The sequence below is a fragment of the Bufo gargarizans genome, chromosome 7 (genome assembly GCF_014858855.1).
Source record: "Bufo gargarizans isolate SCDJY-AF-19 chromosome 7, ASM1485885v1, whole genome shotgun sequence".
NCBI lineage: Eukaryota > Metazoa > Chordata > Amphibia > Anura > Bufonidae > Bufo > Bufo gargarizans.
In genome coordinates this window covers 82,006,709-82,030,083 of record NC_058086.1, presented here as the reverse complement: position 1 = coordinate 82,030,083, position 23,375 = coordinate 82,006,709, and the positions used below count along the sequence as shown (strand labels likewise).

The 23,375-nt window shown below is 43.5% G+C and overlaps 1 protein-coding gene across 4 annotated transcripts in view; it reads right to left on the bottom strand.

Moving 5' to 3' along the window:
* The window catches only part of L3MBTL2 (L3MBTL histone methyl-lysine binding protein 2), a 517,603-nt gene that overhangs the window by 464,018 nt on the left and 30,210 nt on the right, over positions 1 to 23,375 (bottom strand). For all 4 annotated transcript variants that reach the window (XM_044301290.1, XM_044301288.1, XM_044301291.1 and 1 more), the window contains exon 4: positions 11,669 to 11,792. In XM_044301290.1, the coding sequence (XP_044157225.1) occupies positions 11,669 to 11,792 (124 nt within the window). The remainder of the gene's footprint in view (positions 1 to 11,668; positions 11,793 to 23,375) is intronic.

Genomic DNA, 23,375 nt, shown 5'->3' with positions numbered 1-23,375 from the left:
CGGGTGTTCACGAACTCACCCTAAAACTAACAGAAAAAAAAAATAAACTAACTAAAAAAAGGGCAAAAAATGTGGGGGAAAAAATTTCAAAACCGCTGATCAACCGTCCGAAGTTGATCAGCGGTGGGGTGTGCGATGCGCTAACAGTGGCCGGACGCGAAGTGCCGGCCACAGTCAGCGTACACAAAAAAAAAACACCCCAAAAAAGGTGGGGGGGGGGCAAGTGGCAGGGGGAGGGGGGCAAGTGGCACGCACTCAGGATCGCTGGATGGTGATTGGTGGAGTGAAATCACACCACCATCACCATCCTGTTCCGGGTTATCGGGTCTTCAGAGACCCGAATAACCCCGAAACACAGAAAACCGCAGGTCTGAATTGACCTGCGGTTTTCTGCGATCGCATACATGGGGGGGGTCACCAGACCCCCCCCGACGCATTTGCCCCAAGTGCCTGCTCAATGATTTGAGCAGGCACGGGGTTCCGATCGCTGGCGGTGATCGAAAATACGCAGGGCGTACATGTACGCCCTGTGTCCTTAAGTACCAGGGCACAATGGCGTACCTGTACACCCTGTGTCCTTAAGGGGTTAAATTGCCCCCTCCCACCAGCATTCCACAGTGTTTCAAAATTACTAGAGAGACTTAAAATAAAGACTAATGCAAATATATGGTATTACTTTATACCAAACATTAAAGGGAACCTGTCACCTGGATTTTGGGTATAGCGCTGAGGACATGGGTTGCTAGATGGCCACTAGCACATGCGCAATATCCAGTCCCCATAGCTCTGTGTGCTTTTATTGTGTAAAAAAACGATTTGATACATATGCAAATTAACATAAAAGAGTCATATCTTACTTGTGTGACCAGAGAAGAGTCATATTTTGAAGCTCTGACTCATCTCAGGATAATTTGTATATGTATCAAATCGGTTTTTATACTCAATAAAAGCACACAGAGCTATGGGGACTGGATATTGCGGATGTGCTAGTGGCCATCTAGCAACCCATGTCCTCAGCTCTATAGACAAAATCCTGGTGACAGGTTCCCTTTAAGTTAAATTTAACCTAAGGGGAGAGAATCATGTGCAGTCATGGTGATTTCATGCATACAGAATTACCGGTAAGACTAATTCCGAATTTCCATATAATCACCATGACGGCATCACAAGGAGAACTACAAAAATTACACAACTTAGGGGGGCTACTGCCTGAAGGACTTTGCGTCCATAAGACAGGTTGGAAGACCTAGACAAATCTAGTCTATAATGTTAAATAAATGTGTGCACATTGGACCAGGTCGCAGCCCTGCATATCTCGTCCAATGAAGCACCAGCTTTCTCGGCAAAGAAAGAGGACACAGCCCTGGTAGAATGAGCTCTGAGGTTTTCAGAAGGATTGAGACCCTGAAGCTTGTAACAAAAGGAAATGGTATCCTTGATCTATCTAGCAATGGAGGATTTAGAAACCTTCGTGTCCCTATTTTTCCCTGCAAACTGGACAAGTAGGTTATTGGTTTTCTTGAATTCTTTGGTGACTTCCAAATATCTTAGTACAATGAGTCGGCCATCTAGGGTATGGAAATTCCTTTCTTTCTGATTTCTAGGTTGGTTAGAAAATGAGGATAGAATGATCTCCTGACTTCTGTGAAAGTCGGAAACAACCTTGGGGAGGAACCCTGGGTCCAGCCTTAGAACAATCCTATCATCGGAAATTCTAAGGTACGGTTCTCTGATAGAGAAAGCTTGGATCTCACCTAACCTCCTGGCTGAAGTAATTGCAATTAGGAAAGATAGTAGCTTAAGAGGACAATCTTCTAAAGGTTCAAGGACCGTCCATTAAGGACCATGTTTAAGTCCCAGGTAGGAGTGTGAGATTTTAAGGGAGGCCTTAATCTGGAAGCTGCCCTGATAAACCGTTTAATCTACCTATGGCTTGCTAAATTAGTATTGAAGAAGGTACTTATAGCAGAAACCTGGACCTTTAAAGGTGGAAGGTGGAAGGCCCAATTCCAGACCTTTTTGCAGGAAATCTAAAATGTTCTGGGTTTGTCTCCCCCGTCCAGGAACAACATTTTTTAAATATATTCAATATATTGTGGAGGTCACTTTTTTCCTGAAACATCTCAGTGTTGATATAACACTGTCTGAAAGTCCCTGGTGTTTTAATACAGAGATCTTAGGATCCAAGCTGTGAGCTTGAGTATCTCTGGATGTGGATGCAGAATTGGACCTTGATGTAAAATGTCGTTTCTGTGGGGCAGAACCCAAGGATCCACAATAGTTAGCTTCTGGAGGAGGGAGAACCTTCAGCCAGTAGGGGGGGGGATTAAAATGAAAGCCACTCTTTCCTGGAGGATCTTCAGAATTAACTTCGGAATCAGAAGAAGAGGAGGGAATGCATAAGCTAACTCCAACTCCCAAGTTAGGGAAAGAGAGTCTATTTTCCAAGTATTGTCCCTTGGGTTCAGAGAACAAAATGTTTTTAGTTTTGTATTTCTTCTTGAGGCAAACAGGTCTATTGTTGGAGAGCCCCACCTGTCTGTTATCATGTTGAATACTTCTCGATTCAATTACCACTCTGTCTGATCTATTCTCTGCTTCTTGATTTAAGGAGCCCTTGAGATGAATTGCCGAGATTGACTTCACCTCACTTTCGGCCCAGGGAAATATCTTATTTGAAAGACCTAGAAGCTTCTTTGATCTAGTTTCTCCCTGGTGTACGAGGTATGCAACAGTAGTCATGTTGTCCGATACTATCTTCACCTGATAATTTCGAAGAGACCTCAAGGTGGATTTTAAGGTCTCCCAGACGGCTCTCAACTCGTGCAAATTTGAAGACTGGTTGGTTACTACTTTGTCCCAAGTACCTTGGTAATAGCTGTCTCCGACTTTTGCTCCCCAACCTGTTCTGCTCGCATCTGTCAGAATCATTATAGAGGGAGATTTGTTCCAAACTACTCCTTTGGATAGATTTTGTGCAACTGTGCACCAGGAGAGAGATGTTTTTACGAAACCCGGTATCAGTAACTTCCGGTCTAGCGATCTTAGCTGTTTGTCCCATTGTTGTAAGATCCAGACCTACATGGTGCGATAGTCGGATTGACACCATGCTACCGAAGGAATACAGAAGGTTAGAAAACCCAGTATGCTCATTGCTTCTCTTATAGAGCAACTCCTTCTCTTTTGGAATCATTTGATCTTCTGTCTGAGGGCATATATTTAGTCCTTGGGAAGGTAGCATGTCTGTTTCCGAGAGTCCAACACCACTACCAGAAATTTTACGCTTGTAGAAGGTTGGAGACAGGATTTTACTGGGTTCATCAGCCAACCTAAGTCTAAAAATATTTTTAAATCAGAAGTTAAATGATCCACTGAGTCGCCGATAACCAGAAAGTCGTCTAGGTATGGTACTAGAATCAGGCCCTCCTGCCTCGGATGAGCAACTATCTCAACCACTAGTTTGGTGAATACTCTTGGGGCTGAGAAAATCCCAAAAGGCAGTGCTGTGAATTGGTAATAAAGAATCTGACCCTTTGTATCCCTGATTGCAAACCTTAGGAACTTCTGGTAACTGAGATGAATAGGAATATGGTAATATGCGTCTTTTAGATCGACTGAGAAAGGGGAACAGGGACTACTACTCCCAGTGTTATCAAATCTCAAACTACTTGCAACAAATTTTCCTGGGAGCTTCTGGAACCTAAGTTGGTGATCAGGAATTTTTTTGAGGGGACAGTAATAAACTCTAATTTGTATCCTGATCTTATTATTTCTAGGGCCCAAGGGTTTGATGTTATATTTTCCCAGGAAACTAGAAAAGAACTGGCCCGAAGACGTATTCTCCTGAGAAGGGGATAGAGCAAAGATTAATTTTAGAAGTCTTATCCCCCGACCAGGATTTAATCCAAAGAGCTCTGCGGGCTGCATTTGATAAGCTCGCATCTCTGGCAGAAAATCTAACAGATTCTGCGGATACATCTGCCAAAAAAGCTGTTGCAGATTTTGATAGAGGAATAGAAGATAGTATTTCCTCCCGCAGAATTTTATTTCTAATGTGATTTTCTAGCTCGTTCAACCACAGATACATGGATCTAGCTACTGACGTGGCAGCTATATTTGCTTTAAGACTGAACATAGATGCCTCCCATGATTTCCACAAAAGGCTATCTGCTTTTCGTTCCATCGGGTCTCTGAGTTGAGACGCATCTTCAATTGGCAAAGTTGTCTTTTTGTTTACTTTAGCCACTTGAACATCAATTTTTGGAACATCGTCAAATAATTTGTATTCAGAAGGATCGAACAGCAGACTATTCTTAAATTCTTTGGAAATGCCCAGCCTTTTCTCAGGATTAGATCACTCTTCCATAATAATTTCCTTAATGTTCTCGTTGTATTGGGAACACTCTGGCACGTTTAAATATAAGTCCACCAAACATTTCTTACTGTATGGAATGTGCTTTCTTGACTTCCTCAACCCCCATGGTAGCACAAACTACCTTTAGGAGGTCATTCATTTAATCAGATGAAAAGTAGAACTTCCTATTTCCCTCTGACAGGGGTCAGTCATCAGCCCATTGCTTGGAAGTAGACGACCCTCATTTTTGGTCGCTTAGGGGGTTAAGGTCCCTGGGTCGTCTCTGTCATAGTCGACATGGAGGACCGTATTTCTTCCTGAATCATGGTTCTGATACCGTACAAAAGTGATGGTTGCTCCTTACGAATAACATAAAATATGCAGTCCTTGCAGATTTTTTTTTTACATATGACTCAGGTCATCTCTTGAAGCAAGAGATACATTTTAGAGGCTTTTTAGCTTTCTTCTGCGCCCCCTTTGCCTGAGGATATTAAAAAAAACGACCCGGTGAGGAGGAATTTTACATAGAGTATGGTGGAGACACCCATGTACAAAAAGAAAAGAACGCCAATACTAAGTGCTCCCATATTTCTATGTGCATAAAAAGCACAGATATAGATACATAAAAACTGATATCCCACAAGGGGAACTTACAGGAGGCAGCGCTGGGGCATGAAGCTCCCTAGGACTTTGCAGCTCAGGGCCCGACATATTGAGACAGTGGAAGTATCACTCTACTCAATCAGACCTCAGATCAGCGTTTGTCTGTGGCTCCCTGCTGTTCTTTTATCCTGCTATCGATGCCTACTGCTCCTGTGAACTTCCGGGTCGTACCACATGACCGCCACGACCAAGTGAGGAGCCAGCAGCCCGGGAGCAGGCTCCGGATGTACCAGAGCGAACCCTCCCAGTTTCCCCAGCCCAGCATTAGCACGTGGCCGTTAGCGGACTGGGGAACTCAAAGAAATGAAATGAGCTTAAGGTAAATAGGAGACCGTTCCTACAGGTCTCCTAAGAAAAAAATAACACATTTCCACTTCATCTCCTTGACGTGCAGAGAGACTCTTCTCTGCCGCTGGCCTCAGTAGGGACAGGAAACACTGGGGAATGGTGGTGGGAGGGGGCAATTTAACCTCTTCTCTGTTCCTGCCCCTACAGAGGTCAGGGGTCAATCTCCTTGTGATGCCGTGATGATGATGATGATGATGATGATGATGATGATGATGCAAGGATGGATTATATAACCCCTACAACAGGTGCTGGAAATTGTACTAATGGCAATTAACATCAGGTGCAGAATGGCTAGGTCAGATGTCAGTTATATACTAAGACATCAAGGTCGAACATTGGAGTGACAACATAATAATAACATGATAGACATATAAGGCATAACTAAAGCAATAACAGATTACAGATATTAGTAATACTTCAGAATAGACAGGAACAAGCACACATAGTAGTATAGCCATGTGGACAATACATCTGGGTTCACACTTAATAAAGTCAAGACGTCCCTGCGGTAATTCAGACCAGAGGCAAAGCATGAATCTAATGTTAGGTTCCAACAGGCTTCTCTATCTTGTAGCTTTCTTTCTATATCACCTCCATGAAAGGAAGACTTAACCCTGTCAGTGCCAAAGCCTCGGAGGGAAGCAGTTTTTCCTCCATGAAACTCATTGAAATGCTTAGATGCTCCATGCACATCGGGGCTATTACCGTAGGGTAATAACAGCACCATTCACAGATCCCCCCCATAACAGCACCATTCACAGATCCCCCCATAACAGCACCATTCACAGATCCCCCCATAACAGCACCATTCACAGATCCCCCCATAACAGCACCATTCACAGATCCCCCCATAACAGCACCATTCACAGATCCCCCCATAACAGCACCATTCACAGATCCCCCCATAACAGCGCCATCCACAGATCCCCCATATAACAGTGCCATCCAAAGATCCCCCCCATAACAGTGCCATCCACAGATCCCCCCCTATAACAGCGCCATCCACAGATCCCCCATATAACAGTGCCATCCAAAGATTCCCCCCCCATAACAGTGCCATCCAAAGATTCCCCCCCATAACAGTGCCAGCCACAGATCCCCCCCCCCATAACAGTGCCACCCACAGATCCCCCATAACAGTGCCATCCACAGATCACCCATAACAATGCCATCCACAGATCCCCCCCATAACAGTGCCATCCACAGATCCCCCCCATAACAGTGCCATCCAAAGATCCCCCATAACAGTGCCATCCAAAGATCCCCCATATAACAGTGCCATCCACAGATCCCCCCATATAACAGTGCCATCCACAGATCCCCCCATATAACAGTGCCATCCACAGATCCCCCATATAACAGTGCCATCCACAGATCCCCCCATAACAGTGCCATTCACAGATCCCCTCATAACAGTGCCATCCACAGATCCCCCATAACAATGCCATCCACAGATCCCCCATAAAAGTGTGTCATCCACAGATCCCCCATAAAAGTGTGTCATCCACAGATCCCCCATAACAGTCTCATCCACAATTTGTTTTAATATGGCCATTGAACATAATTTTTCAAGTAAAATCATATAAACCCATTTTTTGTCATTTTGGTGTTTTTTCACGATTAATCGATTAAATTATCGACAACTAATCGAATATTCAAATAATCGTTAACTGCAGCCCCACAGTTCATGTATTCTTCGATGCTGTAAGTTTTTGTCCGATTCTGATTAAAAAAGGATTTTGTGGGTTTTACATATGTAAGCATTTTGCATGGAGAAGACCCACACCTGTAAAACCCGCTGCAATGAAGCCATGTTTTATTTGTTTGTTGGTGCCTGGGCATACTGGCGCAACAGTAGGTGCTTTGTTGTACACTATTTTATATCCTTAGGATAATATGTTATGTAATTTGTTGTCCTCATACAAAATTGGGAGAAACTTATGGATTAATATTTTAACTTGATAATATAATGGACTATTCTGTAGTACCAGCACTGGGTGACAGTTTTTTGTTTCTTGTTTCGATTTTTTGGCGTTTTCAAATAATAAATCATGTCTATTGACAAGTGCTTACTTATTTCTGGGTCTTTCTAACATCCACTATGGGTACACTCTGCTAGATGAAAGATTGTTAATGTGGGTTAATTCCTTTAAATACATAGTCTCACTGCTACAGTTGCGTTTGGCTTGAGTTGTTTTTCCTACTGGTATGGCTTTTAATGTGGGTGAGGGACGATTAGTGCAGGCATTCAATATGGTGTTACCTGCCATCGGCTTCCTAAATATACCGGAGAAAATCTTTTGGTTAGGTATGCCTTGTAATATGAGATCTAGGAATTCAATTTTATCAGTTTGTACATTATGAGTGAAACACAAGTTGTATGTGTTGTTATTAAAGGGGTTATCTGGGAATTAAGAAAATGAAAATGCTTAAAGAGGACCTTTCACCGATCCTGACATGGAGAGCGGTGCCCGGGGATCTCACTGCACTTACTATTATCCCTGGGCACCGCTCCGTTCTCCCGCTATGCCCTCCGGTATCTTTGTTCACAAAGTTATGGTAGGCGGAGTCTGCCCTTGTTCTGCTGTAGCGCTGGCCAATCGCAGCGCAGAGCTCACAGCCTGCGAGGTTATTTCTCCCAGGCTGTGAGCTCTGCAATGCGATTGGCCAGCGCTATAGCAGAACAAGGGCAGACTCTGCCTACTATAACTTAGTGAGCGGAGATACCGGAGGTCATAGCGAGAGAACGGAGCGGCGCCCAGGGATAATAGTAAGTGCAGCGAGATCCCCGGGCGCCGCTCTCGATGTCTGTATAGTTAGTTCACATTGTCATAATCGGTGAAAGGTCCTCTTTAAATAATGCTTTATTATTAATACATTCTCATATACAGTGCATGCATGAAAACGGCTGTCGCTGGTTAATCTATATACTGTGGAGGAAATTAATATGCTTGTTGCTGGTCGGTACAGGGATTGAAAAGGTGGTGATAAAATAAAAAATAAACTGAAGATCAAGGGAAGGAGCCACATGAAAAAACAGGAGTTTCTGTGCAAGTTTCTACTTAAAGGGAACCTGTCATCAACTTTATGCTGACCTCACTGAGGGCAGCATAAATTAGTGACAGAAATGCTGAGTAAGCGGTTGCCAAGAAACGGCATCATCATCATTGCAGCCCAGGCCTTAAAAAGAGTCAAATCTACTTGAGAAGAGTCATGGCTATTCATAATCTCCTGCTCTCTGGCCCATCTGCTGATGATTCTCTCCTAGAGAGAAAGGGAGACAACTAGGTAGAAGACTGTCAGTCATCAGCAGGTGGGCAGGGGGAGCAGGAATTCATGAATAACCATGACTCCTCTCAGGTGGCCTTGACTCTTTTCTATGGGCTGCAATGATTGTGATGTTGGTTCTCGGCAACCACTTACTTTTAACTTTGAAATGACAGACCGCTGAAATCAACTCACCTGTCTCTACTTTTTTCTGCCGTTAGTATGGGCAGCACAAAGTTGATGATAGATTCCCTTTAAAAGGAATCGGTCACCTATTTTGAGCATATAAAACTGTTAACATAGCAATGTGCAATAAAGTACCTTCTTTCTTCTATTCAACTTTTCATTTAGATGAAAAAGTGATTTTTCTGATATGCTAATTAAGCCTCAAGGGGCCCAGAGGGGCGTTAATACCCTGCTCTAGTGCCCAGTAACGCCCCCCCCCCCTCCTGCAGTGCCCAGCCCGCCTTTCTTCCAAGCCCAGCACGCCTCCTCACTAATAAATGTACTCTCACATCCTTGTCGAACGGTGCCGCCCCCTCCACTACGTCATGTAATTTATTCACCCCACCATCCTTGCGTCCTCCTTTCTTGGCCTCCGAAATCCTGCGCAGCCGCAGTATCGCTGAGTGCCTGCACCTGTACGATACTCCTGCTCCTGAGGCAACAGCGCTCTGACTACGTCACTGGGCTCGGTGCATGCCCAGTGACACTATTGAGGCTGTTGCCCTCAGGAGTATCGTACAGGTGCAGGCACTCAGCGATACTGCGGCTGTGCAGGATTTTGGAGGTCAAGAAAGGAGGACGCAAGGCTGGTGGGGTAAATAAATTACATGACGTAGAGGATGGGGCGACGGCGTTCGGCAAGGATGTGGGAGTAAATTTATTTCTTAGGAGGCGTGCTGGGCTTGGAAGAAAGGCGGGCTGGGCACTGCAGGGGGGCGTTACTAGTCACTAGAGCAGAGTATTAACGCCCCTCTGGGCACCTTGAGGCTTAATTAGCATATCAGAAAAATCGCTTTTTCATCTAAATAAAAAGTTGATTGATTAAAAGAAAGAAGACACATGCAGGAATGAAGGTACTTTATTGCACATTGCTGTGTTAACAGTTTTATATGGTCAAAATAGGTGACAGATTCCCTTTAAGAGTATAGTGCGGACCTAATACTTTATATTCATTTTTTTGCATGTTTGAACTATAGGAAGTATGGACCTATCATCCTGCCTTTAGGACTGCAGCTAAAAATCTAGCACGAGAAATTAACACCATTTTTAGTGTATAAAGCTCATTGAATATGTAGTCTTCTTCGCAAAAAACACATGGTTAGATTCGCTAAAGAAGGCGAATATTTAGCACCCATGGGAACACTTTTTGTCTGAATGAATACTTTTTTGTCAAAAAGAAAAACATTTGCTTTATTAAATAAAATTTGAAATATGTTCGCAAACATCAATAAACATGATTTATTATTTGAAAATACCCAAAAAATCAAAACAAGATAAAACAAAAAAACAAAAATCACCCAGTGCTGGTACTACAGTATATTCTATTATATTATAAGGTAAAACATTAATCCATAAGTTTCTCCCAATTTTGAATAGGGACAGCAAGTTACATAATATATTATTCCATGGATATAAAATAGTGTACAAGAAAGAACCGACTATTGAGCAAAAAATTGCAGCCTGTGTGTCCATGCACCAACAAACAAATAAATCATGGGTTAATTGCAGCGGGCTTTACAGGTGTGGGTCTTCTCCATGCAAAATGTGTATATATATCACCTTTCGTGGAGGTGATATAGAAAGCAGCTACAAGATAGAGAAGCCTATTGGATCCTGACATTAGATTCATGCTTTCCCTCTGGTCTGAATTACCGCAGGGACGTCTTGACTTTATTAAGTGTGAACCCAGATGTATTGTCCGCATGGCTATAACTACTATGTGTGCTTGTTCCTGTCTATTCTGAAGTATTACCAATATCTGTTATCTCATATTGCATTGGTTATGCCTTACTGTATATGTCTATCATGTTATTATTATGTTGTCACTCCAATGTTCTAGCTTGATGTCTTAGTATATAACTTACATCTGACTACCCAGCTTTTTGTTATCTGAGTATTCTGCAACTGATGTTAATTGGCTTTAGTACAATTTCCAGCACCTGTTGTAGGGGTTATATAATCCATGCTTGTTTTTTAAAATTTTGTATGTCCATGAGGAAGACCAGTGTTCTGGTTGAAACGCGTTGACATTATCACCGATAATGCGTGTTTTTATCTTAATATCAACACAGATGCCTTCAGCAGATCAGCCAGTTTCACAGGTACAAATCTGCTGACAGAAGTCCTTTAAAGGTGTTCTGCAGTTTGTTTTAACTGATGATCTATCCTCTGGATAGATCATCAGCATCTGATCGGCGGGGGTCCGACACCCAAGACCCCCACCGTTCAGCTGTTTGAGAAGGCCGCGGCCTTCTCACTGTTTACCGCTGGCCCAGTGATGTCACGATTAGTATCAACTGTTGATACTAGTCGTGACGTCACTGGGCCTGCGGTAAACATTGAGAAGGCTGCGGCGCTGCTGTAGCACCGCTGCCTTCTCAAACAGCTGAACGACGGGGGTCCCGGGTGTCGGACCCCCGCTAATCAGATGCTGATGATCTATCCAGAGGATAGATCATCAGTTAAAACAAACTGCAGAACTCCTTTAATATAACGATATACCTCTGAGCAGGTATCGGTAATTGACTCATAATCTTGTAGCTCTATTGTGATCTATGCAAATACATAACTGACAGAATTGGTTATTTTCTTTATTTGAATTTAGAGTATGTCCACATGTAGAGGATATAGAACAAGAAAAGTGGATGAGATTCTAAGAAATCTCTTCCATACGCTGGGAAAAAATTCTGTGAATTGAGCTGCAGTATAGCGTTAACCATTTGAATGCAGATGGTAAAATCTGCAGCTGAAATTCCACTATGTGTGGCCTTCTCATTATATTCACACTAACTGCTCTGTAAACTATCTTACCATCCTGTCCAGAGGGTATTCCATCTGCTAGTTGTCCTGTGCCCTGAGAATGGAGGAATGCACCAATTTTAGCAGACCAAGAAGCTTTGTGCAGAACCTTTGCCTTCTTTGTAGGTGGTTTACCCTATGGAAACAAACTAATATGAGTTCAACAATATTAAATTGGTCAGATTTACTCATTTAGATGATGTTAACTAAGAATAAGCAGTCTAAGGCTACCTGCACATTAGTGCGGCTTGTCTTGCAGAAATTTTCTATGAATTTCGGTACGTTTCTGCACCAAAAACCAAATAGGGGAGATTTATCAAAACTGGTGTAAAGGAAATTTGGCTTAGTTGCCCACAGCGACCAATTAGACTCCACCTTTCATTTTTCAAAGGAGCTCTGAAAAATGAAGAGTGGAAACTGATCGGTTGCTAAGGGCAACAAAGCCCTTTTTCCTCTACACCAGTTTTTATAAATCTCCCTCAATGTATTACTTGCATGTAATTGACATGCTGTGGATTTCAAAATCTGCAAAGCAGGTCAATTTTCGGACGAAACAAAAAAGCAATGTGTACATGAGATTTGTAAATTCTCATTCACTTTGATGGTAATGTGATACACAATGGATTTTCTGCACAAATATCCAGGAGGAAAAAGTATACATAACCCTCAAAATGTGCAGGTAGCACCAGATTTATTGCAGTGGCTGATGCTGGATGATAAATGTTGTGCATTTTTAGGCTGTCTATTGTACGTTGATACCAATTATTAATTGCCTTACTTTGTGGCAAAATTCTGGTGCAGTCACGGTTTTGCACCCTAAGCCACACTTTTTTCTACTAAACCACGTCCACCTGCTAAGCAAGTTGCAAAAAAGGTCTAAGATACTTAGTAAATGTAAGAACTCTGGCACATTTTTATTAGTCACTATACTCCAATGTCTTCATATGGAAAACGCTTTCTAATTTCAACAATAAGATTTAGGTTTAAATGTAGGAGATTCTAGTGCATGTGAGCCAGCAAGGGATATTCCAGTTACTAACAGTACAAAATAGATTTTGTATCAGTGCCAGCTATAACCAAATCCAAAATCCAATGCCACTCCACTTTATAAAATAACTTGGAATGATAAATGAACAATTTGAAATAACCAGCAACTACATAGATCTATGTTAGTTATTATATAAGCCCCTTTATATTAGGAAATTAAACATAATAATTGTATCAAATAAGTGTTTTGATGTTTGCAACTCTAAAAACAGGGCTCACATGACCTAGTGACAACATAAGGTCCTTACAGGATGATGAGAATACAGACTGCGAGGAGGAGGATCAGTGGGTGGAAACAACATTATGGAGGAAACACCCACCCTCATTTAGACCCTCCCCCTTAGGATGGCAGTATTCTTAGACAAGAGTACCGCAACATAGGAAGGCATTTTGAAAGAGGTTTTTAATTGGTTCTTCCCCTTTAACTTCATGTAACCGCTTAGTGATGTCTATACCTGTCTACATTTCTGCAGTACTAACCTTTGGGGCTCTTTCACATGGGCAGTCCAGAAATCACGTTTAACTTCTGTGTGTGAGCGTGATCCTCTGTTCTGGACACTGCTGGTCTTGCAGGAGCAGACTGCACACATTTGTGTGAAACAGCTTTAGGTGGAGGTAGGAGGGGCCAGGAGAGTAGAAAACACTTAGGGGGAGATTTATCAAACTGGTGCTGATAAATAGCAACCAATCAGATTCCACCGCACATTTTCCAAAGGAACTGTGAAAAATGAAAGGTGGAATCTTGATGGTTGTTATGGGCAACTAAGCCAGTTCTACTTTACACCAGTTTGATAAATCTCCCCCTTAGTTTTGGGACAGAGAGCTCAACTTCATTGAAGACATCATCAGGGTAAGATGTCTTGCTACCATCACCTCTCTTTGTATCGCATGGGTGTTGGCCGAGTGCCATGTTGGGCGCTGGTCGATGGAGCCCGTCTATTTGTTGATTCATTAATCTTTGTATACCTTTGTATATATCTTTTATCATAGTTTAGTAAACTCTTTATGCACCTAAGTCGTGTTAAGTCAATTTTTTCCAGAACTTCTGATCTCACGATAATACAATATACCATATTTTTCACCCCATAAGATACATCCCCCCACCCCCCAAAGTGGGGGAAAAATCTCCCAGAGTCTTATGGGGCGAATACTAATGAGCGCTTCCATTATGGAAATGCTCATTAGTAACAAAGGACTGGGAAACGGTGAAGGCTCTGTACTCACCACTCCCTAGTCCTCAGCTGCCGGCTGTGCTGTGGCTGTGCACAGTATGAGGGTGCTCTGTGACCTCACGCTTTGAGCATCAGGTCACAGCACAGCCAACGGAAGGAGGAAGAAGATCACTGACGGTGAGGATAGGCAGCGTCCAGAGCAGGAGAGGTAAGTGTTTTTTATATTTTATTTTGTATGAGGCATGGGGGGGGCTGAGGATAAGAGGCATGGGGGGGCTGAGGATAAGAGGCATGGGGGGGCTGAGGATAAGAGGCATGGGGGGGCTGAGGATAAGAGGCATGGGGGGGCTGAGGATAAGAGGCATGGGGGGGCTGAGGATAAGAGGCATGGGGGGGCTGAGGATAAGAGGCATGGGGGGGCTGAGGATAAGAGGCATGGGGGGGCTGAGGATAAGAGGCATGGGGGGGCTGAGGATAAGAGGCATGGGGGGGGCTTAGGATAATAGGCATGGGGGGGGCTTAGGATAAGAGGCATGGGGGGGCTGAGGATAAGAGGCATGGGGGGGCTGAGGATAAGAGGCATGGGGGGGCTGAGGATAAGAGGCATGGGGGGGCTGAGGATAAGCGGCATGGGGGGGCTGAGGATAAGCGGCATGGGGGGGCTGAGGATAAGAGGCATGGGGGGGCTGAGGATAAGAGGCATGGGGGGGCTGATGATAAGAGGCATGGGGGGGCTGATGATAAGAGGCATGGGGGGGCTGATGATAAGAGGCATGGGGGGGCTGATGATAGAGGCATGGGGGGCTGATGATGAGAGGCATGGGGGGCTGATGTGGGGGGGCTGATGATAAGAGGCATGGGGGGGCTGATGATAAGAGGCATGGGGGGGCTGATGATAAGAGGCATGGGGGGCTGATGATAAGAGGCATGGGGGGGCTGATGAGAGGCATGGGGGGGCTTATAATAAGAGGCATGGGGGGTCTTAATCATTTTGGGGCTCTTATCTGAGGTCTGATTGGTGGTCATTCACATTGGGGTCTTAGATGAGGTCTGATTGGGGGTCTGATCAGAGGTCGTACTGGAATCTAATTAACACTGGGGGTCTGATTGGGGCTGTGAGCTGAGGTCTGATTAACATTGGAGGTCTGATTGGTGGTCTGACATGAGGTCTAATGAAAAAAAAATAATCTGTCTTCCTCTAAAACCTAGGTGCATCTTATGGATCGGTGCGTCTTATAGGGCGAAACATTCTGTGATCTATCTATTTCTATCTAGTACCAGGCATAGTACATACAGCTGAATAGCTACTCTGCCTAGTTATGCGGGGAAAATTCCACCCTTCAGTGCATAATTGTGCAGATTTGACTTTCAGCAGCTTTAGGCTACTTTTACTCTGGCGTTTACTCGGTCCGGCAGGCAGACAGACACATACCACTGCATGCATATTTACCTCTCTGCATATTTGCCGTGCTGCGGCCAGATCTACACCACTCCCCATTATACTGAATGTATATATCTTTTATCATAGTTTAGTAAACTCTTTATGCACCTAAGTCGTGTTAAGTCAATTTTTTCCAGAACTTCTGATCTCACGATAATACAATATACCATATTTTTCACCCCATAAGATACATCCCCCACCCCCCAAAGTGGGGGAAAAATCTCCCAGAGTCTTATGGGGCGAATACTAATGAGCGCTTCCATTATGGAAATGCTCATTAGTAACAAAGGACTGGGAAACGGTGAAGGCTCTGTACTCACCACTCCCTAGTCCTCAGCTGCCGGCTGTGCTGTGGCTGTGCACAGTATGAGGGTGCTCTGTGACCTCACGCTTTAAGCATCAGGCCACAGCACAGCCAACGGAAGGAGGAAGAAGATCACTGACGGTGAGGATAGGCAGCGTCCAGAGCAGGAGAGGTAAGTGTTTTTTATATTTTATTTGGTATGAGGCATGGGGGGGGGCTGAGGATAAGAGGCATGGGGGGGGGGGCTGAGGATAAGAGGCATGGGGGGGGGCTGAGGATAAGAGGCATGGGGGGAGCTGAGGATAAGAGGCATGGGGGGGCTGAGGATAAGAGGCATGGGGGGGCTGAGGATAAGAGGCATGGGGGGGCTGAGGATAAGAGGCATGGGGGGGCTGAGGATAAGAGGCATGGGGGGGGCTGAGGATAAGAGGCATGGGGGGGGCTGAGGATAAGAGGCATGGGGGGGGCTGAGGATAAGAGGCATGGGGGGGCTGATGATAAGAGGCATGGGGGGGCTGATGATAAGAGGCATGGGGGGGCTGATGATAAGAGGCATGGGGGGGCTGATGATAAGAGGCATGGGGGGGCTGATGATAAGAGGCATGGGGGGGCTGATGATAAGAGGCATGGGGGGGCTGATGATAAGAGGCATGGGGGGGCTGATGATAAGAGGCATGGGGGGGCTGATGATAAGAGGCATGGGGGGGCTGATGATAAGAGGCATGGGGGGGCTGATGATAAGAGGCATGGGGGGGCTGATGATAAGAGGCATGGGGGGGCTGATGATAAGAGGCATGGGGGGGCTGATGATGAGAGGCATGGGGGGCTGATGATAAGAGGCATGGGGGGGCTGATGATGAGGCATGGGGGGCTGATGATAAGAGGCATGGGGGGGCTGATGATAAGAGGCATGGGGGGCTTATGATAAGAGGCATGGGGGGGCTGATGATAAGAGGCATGGGGGGCTTATGATAAGAGGCATGGGGGGGCTTATGATAAGAGGCATGGGGGGGCTTATGATAAGAGGCATGGGGGGGCTTATAATAAGAGGCATGGGGGGCTTATAATAAGAGGCATGGGGGGTCTTAATCATTTTGGGGCTCTTATCTGAGGTCTGATTGGTGGTCATTCACATTGGGGTCTTAGATGAGGTCTGATTGGGGGTCTGATCAGAGGTCGTACTGGAATCTAATTAACACTGGGGGTCTGATTGGGGCTGTGAGCTGAGGTCTGATTAACATTGGAGGTCTGATTGGTGGTCTGACATGAGGGCTAATGAAAAACAAAAAAAAATCTGTCTTCCTCTAAAACCTAGGTGCGTCTTATGGATCGGTGTGTCTTATAGGGCGAAACATTCTGTGATCTATCTATTTCTATCTAGTACCAGGCATAGTACATACAGCTGAATAGCTACTCTGCCTAGTTATGCGGGGAAAATTCCACCCTTCAGTGCATAATTGTGCAGATTTGACTTTCAGCAGCTTTAGGCTACTTTTACTCTGGCGTTTACTCGGTCCGGCAGGCAGACAGACACATACCACTGCATGCATATTTACCTCTCTGCATATTTGCCGTGCTGCGGCCAGATCTACACCACTCCCCATTATACTGAATGGGGCCGGGCAGCTCACAGGTATACACGGTAGTACAGATCTGGCAGGATGCCGGAACAGCCTGCTGGACCAAGTAAATGCCAGTGTGAAATAGGCTTTAAGAAGCTGGATAGCATATGATTGTAGGCTTGCTACCAAACTACATAAATAATATATTCTCACAGTTGACCTGATATTATATTTATGGATATATGAGGTAATTTATCAAACTGGTGTAAAGCAGAAATGTCTTAGTTGCCCATAGCAACCAATCAGATTCCACCTTTCATTTTCCAAAGGAGCTGCAAAAATGAAAGGTGGGATCTAATTGGTTGCTATGGGCAACTATGCCACTTATACTTTACACCAGTTTGATGAATGACCCCAATAGTGTATACAGAATGTATGCACCAAATGAGGCCTCCCTCATATCTCTGCAGGAGGTTGTTACCCACCTTTCCCAGACTGCTGAATTTTAAATTAGCCTAGTTATGCAGTGATAAATACCTTTATAAAGCAGGACCAACTTGCCATTTAGTGTCCTAGAAAAGTTGGATTACAACACTGAATTGCTGCATTGGTGATGACAGACCATGTTGCCCTGCTACCTACCGTACAACAGATTCACATGGGGTATCAGGGAAGCTTTGTGTGTATGTTATATAACCAATATATCGCCTCACAGAAAATGCTACCCAGAATGCAGAATGCCAGATCAACCTATTTATGAATTGGCAAATCCCCCCAATTGTAAAATACCTAGTTGTACTTGCTAGCCAGGAGCCTGGAAAGGCACAGTAAGAATCCTTGTGAAAAATCCTCCATACTGTAGCATAGCTAGACATATCTGTTATTCAAGTTCCTCGAAAAGCTGGGTAAAACATCTTGTGTAGCTGTAATAGGGACTGCTATATACTACGTTTAACTGAATAAATCATTATCCTCAATCCTAAATAGTGTCATAGATAGGCTGATTGGCCTTTCTTGGGAAAGCTGGGCTAAAACAATGTGGAACTGTAATAGACTGCAAAGTACTAAGTCTACCAAGACAAATTCTGCCTTCGTTCTAAATAGTGCAACAGCTAGGCAGATTTGCCTTTTAGAGTGCTGGGAAAGCTGGGATACTGCCATATGGACCTGTAATAAACTGCAGAATACAAAATCTACCAAGGTAAATCTCCCTCCACAATCCTAAATGGTGTCATAGCTAGGCAGATTTGCCTTTTAGGGTCTTGGGAGCTGGGTTACCAGTACAAGGAGCAGCAAGCAAGACAGAAGAACACTACATCGACCAAGGTTAATCCATCTTCACAACCTAAACAGTGCCATAGCTGGGTAGATTTGCCTTTTCATAACCCTAAAAAAAAGCTGGGTCACTGGCACAATGTAAGGGTAACATTATATGGAGAGTGTCTATAACCCTCACATTTTCCTATATAGGCAACCACGACATTCAGGCACCTAGGAGAGCTGGGTAACTGTAGTGTCAGGGCTCTGGTACTGTATAGTATACCTGCACATATAAAGGGGAAGTTTCGTAAGAAGATGCTAAGTTCTACAGTTCAAAGCTCTTTCAAAGTGCTCTGAGTGTCTATTGAGGTTTATTGGCCTGAAGCCTGTCACTTTCCAAAACTTCATGCTTTCACTGTAAGGTCATTCTAGTCTTTTAGTCTTTTTTAACTGAAGATAGAGGGGCTAGGAGGAAGAATGCATTTTTTCTGACTACAGGATTGCTGCTAAAACTGTTTTTTTAGCGTTTGCAGATATGCATGCAGGAAAAGCTAGAGACAAACTTTCCTTAGCTTTTTTCCCCTTGTTTTTCATGGTTAAGTGGCTCTTTAACCCCTTCAACCCCAGGCCTGTTTTCACCTTCCTGACCAGGCCATTTTTTTGAAAATCTGACATGTAAGACTTTATGTGGTAATAACTTTAAAATGCTTTTACTTATACAGGCCATTCTGAGATTGTTTTCTCATCACATACCGTACTTCATGACACTGGTGAAATGGAGTCAAAAAAATCATTTTTTATTTATAAAAGAAATACCAAATTTAAGAAAAATTTGGAAAAAATTAGCAAATTTCCAAATGTCAATTTCTCTACTTTTATAATAGATAGTAATACCTCCAAAAATAGTAATTACTTTACATTCCCCATATGTCTACTTCATGTTTGGATCATTTTGAAAATGACATTTTATATTTTTGGGACGTTAGAAGGCTTCGAAGTTTAGAAGCAAATCTTAAACATTTTTACAATATTTCCAAAAGCCTAATTTTTCAGGAGCAGTTCAGTTATGAAGTCACTTTTTGGGGCTTACATATTAGAAACCACCCATAAATCACCCCATTTTAGAAACTACACCCCTCAAGGTATTCAAAACTGATTTTACAAACTTTGTTAACCCTTTAGTAAATGGGAAATGGAGATGAAATTTTAGAATTTCACTTTTTTGGCAGATTTTTTCATTTTAATCCATTTGTTCCAGTAGCAAAGCAAGGGTTAACAGCCAAACAAAACTCAAAATCTATTACCCTGAATCTGGGGTTTACAGACACACCCCATGTGTGCTCAAAAACTGATTTATGTTCGCACAGCAGGCTTCAGAGTGGAAGGAGCACCATATGGCTTTTGTAGAGCGGATTTAGCTGGAATGGCAATTGGGAGCTATGTCGCATGTGAAGACACTCTGAGGTGACCCTACAGTGGAAACCCCCAAAAAGTCACCCTATTCTGGAAACTACACCCCTCAAGGAATATTTCAAGGTGTGTAGTGAGCACTTTGACCCATCAGGCGTTTCACAGAATTAGGAAATGCTTGGCTATGAAAATTAAAAATTATTTTTTTATTTGCGTTACACCCACATTTTTCACTTTCACAAAGGGGTAAGAGGACAAAATGCACCCCACATTTTGTTCCCCATTTCCCCCCGAATACGCCAACATCCAATATGTGCTCATAAAATGATGTACGGGTGCATGGCAGGGTCCAAAAGTGAAGTAGCGCCATAGGGCTTTTGGAGGACAGATTTAGCAGAATTGGCTTTTAGAAACTATGTCGCATATAAAGACACCCTGAGATACCCCCTACAGTTGAAATCCCCAAAAAGTGACCCCATTCTGGAAACTAAACCCTTCTAGGAATATTTCAAGATGTGTAGTGAGAACTTTGTCTTCAAAAAAGTAAAACATGGAATTGGCTGTGAAAATGAAAAATTAATTTCTTTTCAAGAAAAATTGACTTTAGCCCCAAATTTTTCCCTTTCAAAACGGATAACTGGAGAAAATGTACACCCTAATTTATTGCCCATTTTCTCCTGAATACAGAAATAACCCATATGTGCTTGTATACTGCTATATGGGCGGACCATAGGGGTCAGAAGGAAAGAAGCACCAAATGGCTTCTGGAAGGCAGATTTCACCGGAATAATTCACAGGCGCAATCTTGCAATTGAACACACCCTGAGGTAACCCTAGAGTGGAAAGTTGGAAACCCCCAAAAAGTGACCCCATTCTGGAAACAACACCCCTCAAGGAATATTCCAAGGTGTGTAGTGAGCACTTTGACCCATAGAGCGTTTCACTCAATTAGGAAACGCTTGGCTGTGAAAATTAAAAATGATTTTTTTTTTCCAGAAAAAGTAGCTTTACACCCACATTTTTCACTTTCACAAGGGGTAGCAGGACAAAATGCACCCCACATTTTGTTCCCCATTTCCCCCCAAATACGCCAATACCCAATATGTGCTCATAAAATGATGTATGGACGCATGGCAGGGTTCTAGAGTCAAACAGCTAAATATGGACTTTGCTGACCTAAAATTGGCAGACATGGATTTTAGCTGCCATGTCACATTTTAAAAAATTCCAGAGGTCCCCAGAAATGAAAAATCCCAAAAAGTGACCCCATTTCGGAAAGAGCACCCCTGTATGAACATTTTAAGTGGTAGATACCTGTTTTTACCAAACAGGTATCTCACAGAAGTCAGAATTACTTGAGGCAAGCATTTCATAGCACACATGTGTAAAAATTACTAGCAGACCCTAATTTTTTACTTTCACAAGGGGTTAAAGGAGAAAATGCACCACAGTATATGTTCCCCATTTTCTCCCCATTTTACAAACACCCCATATGTGCTTGTAGCCTGCTGTATTGGCGCACAGCAGGCCGCTACAGGCAAAGTACAAAATATGTTTTTTGCAGGCCTGAATTTTAAGACATGGATTTTAGCTGCCATGTCGCATTCAAAAAATTTCCCAAAGAAAAACCCAAAGAAGCGACCCCATTTTGGAAAGAGCACCCCCGTACGGACATTTTAAGTGGTGGAAAGGGTACTTTTTACCAAACAGGTGTCTCACAGAAAAGATTATCTAGTGGTTGTTGGAAAGTGGGTATGCAAGTGAGGTGGACTAAATCAGAGATATGGAAATATTACAGGGAGCATAAAGGATGAAATTAAAAATCCATGGATGAGTGGTAGGTTCGGAAGCATTCTTTCATGCCTGGTTTATCAGGGCAGGTGTCGCACTGATAAATGGTGTCCTTTCGTATTCCCCTTTTGCAACAAACCTGACATCTTTTTGGGGTCTTTCCCCTCTTTGCTGTTTGTGGGACTTCACCAGGGAAATGTTGTCCTGGTACAACACGGGCACCATGACCTCCTTAAGTACTCGGGCCCTCCCATTCCTGACTTTGGAAAATTAGAAATACTGACAGTGCCTGTCACGACCTATGTGGTCTGGCAAGCTGGTGGACGTAAGGCGCAAATCACAACCGATTTTGACAAGTACGGGTTTATTGAGAGACAACGCGTTTCGGGGTGCCCATGACCCCTTTATCAAGTCTACAAGAGACATAAATAATAACAAAAAAGTATATACATGTACAATTTGTACTCAAAGGGGGGGGGGGGGGAATTTTGCAGGTATTAAAAGCGAGGGTTTGATAAATTCATAATAATAACGATAGTCGAAAATAAGGGATAAAAATAATATAAAGAGTGAAAATATCTTTCAATTAGGTTGGTAAAATGGAATAAGAAGTGCTATGTTCAAAAGACAAGATCTAGAAGAGGAGAAAAATACGATATATAAAATATATATATTTACACACACATAATGGCCTTTTGGGTAAAGACTATAGAGAAGAGGCCTATAACGAATAGGCATCAAAGAGAATGAATTTGGAAAATTAGGGCCTTGTTTACCGCCTCTTGGAACTGGAGGAAAGTTCCTGTCTGGCCTGCAAAACTATGTAAAATGTATGCATTGTACATTGCCATCTCTACAATGTATACGGCAAGCTTTTTGTACCACACCTTAGTTTTACGCATGGCACTGTAGGGCTTCATAACTTGATCGGACAGATCAACCCCTCCCATGTGCCTGTTGTAATCAAGGATGCAGTCAGGCTTGTAGTGGTACCTCGCATTTGGTCAGGAGAACTGGTCTTTGTGTGAATGGTGGTTAGTACAAGGACATCCCTCTTGTCCCTTGTACTTCACCGCCAGCATGTTCTCATGGAGGAGAGCCTTACTGTCACCTTTTCGGAGTAGTTGCCCTACCAGGGATCTAGGGAGCCCTCTCAGATTTTTTCGAACTGTGCTGCAAGCCACAGTACCTCGGGCTTTTAGGGACATGAATAGGGGTATGCTGTTATCTACATAGAGGTGATAACCATTATCCAGCTGTAGGTGCAGTAAGACCCACACAATCTTGCCAGTAACTCCTAGGACCGGGGGCATTCAGAGGGTTGTATCCGGGAATCTTTCCCCTCAAAAACCCAGAAACCTGTAGGTGTACCCAGAGGTACTCTCACACAGCTTGTACATTTTTATTCCGTACCATGCCTGCTTGCTCGGCAGGTACTGGCGAAATTTAACCCTTCTCTTAAAATGTACAAGGGACTCATCTATGCTAATTTCTTTTGCTGGGGTGAACACCTCTGTAAATTTTGAGTTGAGGTGCTCCAGAAGGGGTCTTATTTTGAATAGACGGTCAAAATTTGGGTCATTTGGGGGGGGGGGGTACTGTGCTTTATCATTGTAATGTAGGAATTTCAAAATGGATTCAAATCTTGAGCGGGACATGGTCATATTGTAAATTGGAGTGTTGTACAAGACATCTGAACTCTTGTCTTATTTCAGTTTTTTTTACAAGGCCC